Below are 8,669 nucleotides of genomic sequence, written 5' to 3'. Positions count from 1 at the left end.
TGAACATCTTGTCCTTCTAGTTTCTCCAGACAGGTTGCAGTTGCAGAATATGACAGAACTGAAAGATGATGGGTTCCTGGTAGTTTCACACTTGATTCTTCTTAAATCTTTTTCAGTTAATTTGCCTCCATTTTTTTTTCTCAACCTGTTTCCTTTGACCCAGACTGACTACTTGCAACAAAAAGTTGGATGGTTCTGTGATCATACCCCAATATCTTAGCAATTTCTAAAGTGCTGCATCCATCTGGGAGACTTGGCAATTTTTGACTTTTTAGAGTCAGTTCAATCTATTTTTTGGCCCATTTTGCCCAAAGAAAAGAAACTGCCTGATAAATATACATCATCTTGATATATGGTATTGTCCTCGATGGGCCAACCTCTACCTCATTACACAAATACACATCACCTGCTATGCTTAAATCCATTCAGCACTGAAGTTTCTCCAGAAAATATGTGTAAAAAATTGATGAAATGGACCAGATAGTCACTTACTTAATACCTGTGCACAGTGTAAATAAGTCCCACCTTATTTCTTTTCAAATACAAATTAACTGGCACAGAATCGGCAACATGCAGATCATAACTATTGTTTGACTTTATTCTAGACAAGTTAAAACAGGACCAACAAGTATGTTAAAAATGCAATTTAAGTTGCTACCTGCATCATAAAAAAATATGATTTAAGGAAGTTCTGACGAAAATTCAGCTACCACAAAAAGGATGACCCACCCTGGAGATAATTGTATGGTTTCACAATACTGGAAGATAGAAACCAGTCTGGGAATTATTCATCTGTTGTTTCCTGACTTTCTCTCTGAGGATCGTGACCTATCTTTTATAATTTAGAGCTGGTTTAAGGATGGCTTAATCAAGAAATGTCTCCAAAATATCTCCAAACAAGGTGTAATAAATATTGTAACTCTATCTGTATTACAACAGATAATTACACTGCTTCTAGATGTAATTGTGTTTCCCTGTGGTTTAAGAGGTTTAGCTTGGAATAGTTGGCACACATTTTCTTGACTTGGAGAGGATACTGGCAAAAATAATAATAAAAAAACATTGCAATTGAAGTTATGCTTTTTAAAACTGTAAAACCTCAATGGAATGCAACAGGGAAGGTTTAGCTTATCTCCTCTCTTCAGTGAAAACTGGGTGCCAGAAAAATATTTTTTTCTCTCAACCACAAAAGCCCTGAAGAACTTAACCTACAAGAACTGTGATGTGTTTATTTCTCAGACTTGTGAATCAAGCTTTTGTTTACTTGAAACAGCCAAGCTAGATTTGTCTCGTCATCTCAAGAAAACACTAGTTTTTTTGTTTTTTTTTTCACAAAAAAAAATAGCTTCAGGTTGTTATGTAGCAACAAACGGTCTCGACGGCAAAATTGACAGAGTGAAATCAAGGGGAGAGTAAGGAAACGGGTCACACCCAGTTTCATTGTTTTCCCCTTAATATCACTCTCGGTATCACTTCCATGAAACGTCAGTGGAGACGTGATGCATTGTAGCTAACAGAAAGTGGGTACACTGTGGTCACAACGGGATGTATACGACCAGGACGGCTGGGCTGTTTAGTCATAATTGCTACTAAGGGGCCCAGTTTGGCCAAGCAAATACTCCCACACCATCACAAGCCTGAACTGTTGATTCATGCCGTCTGTCTTGCAGTTTATGCCAAATGCTAGCCATTCTTCCTAGATGACAGGAATGGACTCTAATGTTGTCTTTTGTTGATGTAGCCATCCGCTTCAAGGTGCTGTGTGACATAGTATTCCACATTGTTTTGTAGTGCAGAGTACTTGCGTCAAGTACTGTTACCTTTTTATCAGCTGGTCTGCCTGTTCTCATGTGACCTCTGCAATCAACAAGGCGAAAAGAAATTCTTTTTTTTGGATCACTTTTCATGAATCCAAGAGATGGTTGTGGGCAAAATCCCAGTAGGTCAGTGGTTTTTAAAGTAGTTGGCCCAACCAAAATGGCACCAACAACCAAGTCACGTACGTAGTCACTAATACACACTGATGAGCTGTTTACAAACTGTGAAATCATAAAATCTTACCAAGTACTTTTGGGCTAGTTTCTAGTTCCAATATCTTGGTACACTTAAAATAAAACAAAACTACAGGAGCTTGTTTAAGTTAGTAAGTTGTTGTGAAATAATGTGTCAGTGGAGCAATACATTCTAACTTATAAAATGAGAAAAATGTTCCACTGGCAGATGATTGCACTCATAGCTAGTACCTTTTCATCAATATTAATAGATTGACTAAAAACAAGTTCCTATTTCTTGCTGACAAGTTAGTTTTGTCTTATATGAAGTGTATTCAGGTATTTGCACTAAAACCTAGACCAAAAATACATAGTCTAGAAGCCTCGGTGTGTTAAATTATTGCCAGTAATGGAAGTGGACCCTACCACCACCGATTGACCAGTACAAGACCTGGTTGCCATGGAGACTGATCATTGGCTGTTGGATTCAGCTTCATCCCATTCAAATCAATTCAAAGTGTCTGGCAAGTATTTTGGGGCTATTTCTTTGTATTGAGTAGGCACAACTCATAAAAACAGCTTGTGAATTGTAGAATGAAACCATCAGGAGGAAGAAACCACTGCTAACGTCAGACAAACTTCATCTGCATTTTTCAGTTATGCATTTACCCTTCCTGTCGTACACAGATCTTGTCTGCACCTGTTGGACAGAGACACTGAGGCAGCCAAAGACAAGAATCTAGCCAGAAACTTGCTCTTGTAATCTCATCCCTCATGAAACGGAGGAGTTTACAACAAATGTGATTGTTAGTGGAGCTGCTTCTAACAAGGTCACGCATGTCCTTGCTAGATATTGATATTTAAGTTTATACTTCAGGTAAACACTCAGCCTCTTGCTGGCTTGCGTCTGTGCTTCCAGAGAACAAAAGGAGCTTTGAGGTGAACACGTGACCTTTGCACTACCACCAGCACCCCTGCCAGCAATTAACAGCACAGGTGCTGCCTCTGCATGCAGAGGTGAAATGTAATTAAAAGAAGGATGTGGATGTGTTTTTTTTTCCTCCGAAGGAAATGCCTCTTTCTTTGTTGAAACTTGGCAGGTCTTTGATTGGCTGTGAAACATCTTCAAAGGACTGGAGCACATTATATAGCCTGAACAGAACAGAAGTCTAAGCAGTCAGAAGACGATGAGCAGAAAAAACATCTCACTGACAGAAGACAACATGTCCACACAAAGACAGACATTCCTAAGGAAGGGTGAGTTTCTGACTGTTTTTTGTAACGTGTGCTTTTGAAATAATAACCACACTACAATTTTTAATTTTGTGCAAAGTGGTAGTAAGCAAACTGAAATTCAGCATTTTAGGGCATGGAAGTAGAACAGTTGCTGACAACTTTTAAAACGGTCTTTTTTTTTTTTTTTTTTTAAACCACAACTGCAGGTGTGCAAATTAAGCTGCTCATGCATTATTCTAATATTAATTAAAATATCTTATTTTCTTCCAGTTCCCACCTTCACAGTGACAGTGCTGCTTCTGCTGGCCACAACAGGAAAGTCTGAGGTGTTGAGTGACGCCACGCTGACCACTGTGTCGCCCTCTTTCTTAAATTCGTCTCTGACCGCCCAGACAGTCAACAGTACGTTTCTATAGTTTTCATGTGTTGGAAGAATTATTGTAAGACAAAAAGGCCCCAAAAATTTAGTTCTGATGCATTTCTTATTGAAGCTATTTTAATTTTCCATATAGGAAAATAATCTCATTATTTTCATGATGGCAGAATAACTGACGCAGAATGAAAGTATGAAGGAATTGCATTAAACCAGGCCTTTTGTTCAGTTTACCAGCTGAAAAAGTTTCCTTTTTTTTGTCTGTATTAGACTTTTTAATTAATTTAATTCTACACTCATATCGCAGCATCAGTTGGAAGGACTCTCTTTATTAATTTTGACATGCCTCTTTTTCTTCAGGCACCACAGACCAAAGTAAAGTCCAGCATTCAGTTAGGCCATGTGGAGCTGAAAATCAAAAATACTGTTTAAACGATGGCAAGTGCATCTACCCCCAAGACAGCCTCAAACCTTCCTGCATGTAAGCACACAACTGATGAGGCTGGCCTGTCCTAGTGCATTAACAACAATTTGACACAGGTTGGTTCACGTTTGCTTTAGGAATGCACTCACATTTTTTGTCTTCTCTACAGCTGCATGCCTTCGCACAGCGGGCCACGCTGCGAGATCTTCATCTTCACCGATTTGACTTACCGACCATTGACCATGGACAAGATCATTCCCATCTTCTTTGGGTGCGTCATGATCTCCATCATTCTGGGTCTTGTCGTCTGCTGCTTTATCAAAAGGAGGTAAGCGACTGTGGGCTCTGATGCCACACATTTAGTGCAGAACCAAAGAGCTTGCTCGTGTTGAGGCGTGTTGCGAAGCAGACATTAAAAAGATTTTTATAGCTACTTTACATGTCAGTCAAGATTTATAGTCACTAATGACTTCACATTCTTACTGCGGAGTATAAGTTCATTTTTTCTCAGAAAAGATGGCATTTAATTTTGTTTTATTTTTTGCAGATGCATAAAATCAGCACCTCTGATAAAAGCCGCTGCATCAGAGACTTCGGTGTGACATCAACTCCTCTTCACGGTGTTTCTGCACGACTTGAACTGGATCTTAGTTTATAACTTAAAGCCAAAAAGTGTTTTTTTAACTTAAGATGTAAATTTTTTTTAAAACACTTTGCAATGTGAATGCTGAATTTTGTTATGAACAGTTCCGTGATGGTTCTTTCCTTGAAAGAAATGAGGAAAAATATTTTATTTATTGTAATTTTATTTTGATTAAATTATTTGCCTTCTTTTTTATTTAAGGTTTTGTAATAAATTATAAATAAAACATCTGTTTTAAAAAATGTTATTTTGAAAGCGTGTACTTCTGTCAACATTTAAACAGTAGTTGATATCACAGTGTTAAAGATTCACTCTTGCTCTTTAGCATGTAATACACATTTGTTTATATAGTTTTTTTGAGAGTAACAATTAAACCAAAGGAAAACTGTGAATGAACAACATTAATGAACAAAACGGTTATTAAAACCAGATTAAATAATTTATCTTTCAGCTGAATAACATGAAAATGTCAAGTGAAAACAACAGACTTTAAGCTGTAGATCAGCCTTTAAAGCTATGATGCACTATTTAGGACTTATGAGCTCAATGGATGAACCAATGTTGTGTGTAGCAGTTTGCAGTTTAATGTATTTAAATCCCACCATTTTAAATGAATCATGCACACAGGTTTATGGTCACTTGCACACATTCCAATTGGTTATAAAACGATGCAATCAAGGTCAGTGTATCACTTACGTTTGGTAAACAATAAACTTTTCTGGAAACCCAGAGAAGTCAACACATGGGTGGAGATTCACCTTCTAGAAGGAAAACCCCAAACCAACAGCAGGAGCAACAATAGAGTGGATTAGATCCAAGGAAGCTAATGTGTTAGGGCTCAGTCAAAGCCCAGACCCAAATCCAGCAAAAACTTTGTGACATAATTTGAAAACTGATGTTATTTAACATATATTGTACAATTTGAACCCAAAAGTACAACCAGCTTAGGTTTCTATTAGCAAACAAAATGTGCAAACTGGCCAGGAGGAGCTTCTTTGATTCTTGGTCAGACTTTGTTGGGGAAATTTACAGCTGAGTGAGTGGAGTAATGGGTGGTATTACAAAACCAGGAAATGTTGGTTTCATGGAGTGCATAGGGCTTGGTTGGTTCTTAGGCAGAGAAATTCACAGATCAGACAGGAAGCAGACAAGGGCAATGGTCGGGAGGTGACAGAAAACAGGTTGGGTAATTGATCAAGGACTTGAAAAACAGCTTGAAGGCTGAGACCGTGGTTGGCAACAGACAATCTGGGACTGACTTAGTACAAAGCAGGTGCATATAAAGGCAACAGTTGTGTTGTTTTGATGTCTTCAATGTTTTTAATGTTTTTATCTATTCTTTTTATCTATTAATTTCTTTTTATTTCTCTTTCTCACTGTTTCCGAGAGGTTAGAGTCCTTGTCAAACGGCGTTCTGACTAAAGTCCAAAGGGTTGGAGTCCTTGTCAAACAGCGTTCTGACTAAAGTCCGAAAGGTTAGAGTCCTTGTCAAACAGAGTTTTGACTAAAGTCCAAAGGGTTGGAGTCCTTGTCAAACGGCGTTTTGACTAAAGTCCAAAGGGTTGGAGTCCCACTTGACGGCGTCTCATCTAAAGTTCTACAGCTTTTTATTTCTCTTTCTCACTGTTTACGTTTTAATGATGTTTTTTAAGTCTCTTTCTCACTGTTTATTACATGCTGTTTTAATTATGTAAAGCACTTTGAAATGCCTTGCTGCTGAAATGTACTATACAAATAAAATTTGATTGATTTGATTAATTGATTGATTGATTGATTGAACAGTACAGGTCAAAGCAAACCGGCAGCCAACTGGAGCAGAGGGGGCAGGAAAGCAGCATGAATCATTACAGGAGAAAAAGAAAATCATGACATGTTCACAGTCACACTCCCTCCAAACTGACTGAGCCTGAGCTAATTTCCAAATGATGGACAAAAATTTAAGTCTCTAAATGAGTAAATTCATAAAGGACTTCTAATGGCAAACAGTGGATTGACAAAGTAGTGACTTTGAGGAGTTAAACATAAATACACTCCACACTTCAAATCCTCATTTTAGAATTTCTTGTAGCAGGAACGATTGAAACCAATTTCTTAACTTTCAAAGCAAATTGAAATGAAAAGTGGTTTAAAGCTGTGTCAATCTGTTGTGAAAGTAAAGACTTAAAAATAGCAAAAACATTATATAGCCTATTTAAAATTAATATGAACAAAAGCTGGATTTGTACATATTCTTCCAAGCAAATAAACCTGCACGTTCTTTTTTGTTGTTGTAAAAACAAGAACCACTGAATCAGCGGAAGCTTCAGTGGAAAGCAATGAGTGAGAAAACCATCACAGTGCAGCGTCATGAAACTGCGGTAGGCTATCTCGGAACCACGTAGATGTAAACTGTCTGCGTGGCCCTTTGAGGTATAATTAATGTAAATCACAGGAGTCCCTCACCACACCCACCCACGCCTCATGGCCGAGCCCCCGCGGGGTTTCACTCATCCTCTGGCTTAAGGAGCCTCAGCCCGCACCTTCTTCTCTTCCTGACAGACACCTTAGCAAGTCGCCAGCGCCTCCTTGTAATAACCCAGACAAGCAGCGGCTCTGAAATGCGGACCAGAAGACCCTCAGCGTTCCTGTCCCTCATCGGTAAAGTCTGTTTTTATATAAATTAGAGGTTAGCGGTGTTTACTATGGGATATTGTTCTCGGTTTGGGACGGCAGGCAAGTTAAAACTTAGCAAAGGGAAACAAGTGGGACAGGCTTTTAATAAGCACTCCTTATACAGGTATAGTTTGACAGTCTGCTTCCACCTGTCTTTACGTATCATTAATTCAGCTAATTTAGTAGCTTTGTTGTTACTAAAGAGAAGAATGAAAACATCCAGACTTCAATGAAAAATCTATAGCTTGTTCTTATTTGCTTTAGCACCATTTTCTGAATGCTAGATCATCAAAATGGTATTACTTTTTCAACCTGTCCCTTTGAAAATCCTTCCTATTTGAAGAGACTAGTTCACTATAAGTAAACCTGATTTCTTGAGTTCACTTGAGTTTTTTTTAAATGCATTAAACTGAATCACTCCAAAAATAAACACAATCATATTCATTGGTTGATTGTGTTTGCATGGGCTTCAAAACTATTTCAGACATGAAATGCCTTTTAATTTAGCAAAATGGCCGACAATTTAGACTTAAAATGGCAGGAATTTAAGTTAAGTTAAGGGCTGATCCACACAGAAAAGATTTTTATAAAATGATAAAGTGTTTTTCCATTTGTTTCCTGCATCCACACAGATACAGCGTTTTAGGGAACCCTACGTGATTTTTTAATTTTTTTTTTTTTCTAAAGGGATCCCAGAGTGAACATTTCATTTTATTCCCATGGATACCAAACACGTCTTTTGTAAATCTGCTGAATTATCAGCCCAACCTGTAATCTAATCTGTAACATTTTAGGTGTATTACATGTTCTGCATGGAATTTAATTATTTTAGTTGCATTAGCACTTGTTCCCTCAAAGCATCAGTGGACATGCTAACTAGCCTGAGCACTCATGGCAGGCTCCATTGTGATGAACCAGAGAACAAGGGGGAGCCTGATTGACAGCGCTAAGACCCTCCTCCTGGCTCTGATTGGTTGTTTTTGACGGCGCAGTGTATTTGTGCAAATAACACCAAGACCATATGGGGAAGGCAGAGGAACTGGATTTTTTTCACAGATTGTCTATCTTACACTATACCACCATGACATAGTGCTAATTTTACATATAAAATAACTTATTTATTTATTTATTTATTTATTTATTTATTATTATTATTTTTTTTAGAAAAGTTACACACTGAAGTTTTAGAGCAGGGGTCCCCAAACTTTTTCCTGCGAGGGCCACATCACTGTTCCCTTTTCTGGTCGGGGGCCGGTCTTAGTTTTTTGAGAAAGACATCTTATAAAAGTTTTGTTGGCGGGGGGGGGGGGGGGGTGTGGGTTTCTCCCGGGCCACATTTTGCGTTTTTAA

At 38.1% G+C, this 8,669-nt stretch overlaps 2 protein-coding genes across 2 annotated transcripts in view; both read left to right on the top strand.

Moving 5' to 3' along the window:
* Nucleotides 1-3,073: 3,073 nt before the first annotated feature.
* Nucleotides 3,074-4,638, top strand: LOC106962026 (epigen-like). The gene is made up of 5 exons (XM_015056167.1): nt 3,074-3,248; nt 3,498-3,629; nt 3,961-4,081; nt 4,194-4,352; nt 4,572-4,638. The coding sequence occupies exons 1-5, from the start codon at nt 3,179-3,181 to the stop codon at nt 4,624-4,626; spliced, it is 537 nt and encodes a 178-aa protein (XP_014911653.1). The 5' UTR covers nt 3,074-3,178; the 3' UTR covers nt 4,627-4,638.
* Nucleotides 4,639-7,075: 2,437 nt separating this feature from the next.
* Nucleotides 7,076-8,669, top strand: part of LOC106962019 (proepiregulin) — a 12,195-nt gene continuing 10,601 nt past the window's right edge. The window contains exon 1 of the mRNA XM_015056153.1: nt 7,076-7,304. Coding sequence (XP_014911639.1) covers nt 7,265-7,304 — 40 coding nt within the window. The 5' untranslated portion in view covers nt 7,076-7,264. The remainder of the gene's footprint in view (nt 7,305-8,669) is intronic.

The sequence above is a fragment of the Poecilia latipinna genome, unplaced genomic scaffold (genome assembly GCF_001443285.1).
Source record: "Poecilia latipinna isolate Pla-1442-1.1 unplaced genomic scaffold, P_latipinna-1.0 Scaffold1361, whole genome shotgun sequence".
Classification (NCBI taxonomy): domain Eukaryota; kingdom Metazoa; phylum Chordata; class Actinopteri; order Cyprinodontiformes; family Poeciliidae; genus Poecilia; species Poecilia latipinna.
The sequence above is the reverse complement of the archived record's forward strand: the minus strand, read 5'-3'. Positions and strand labels throughout refer to the sequence as shown.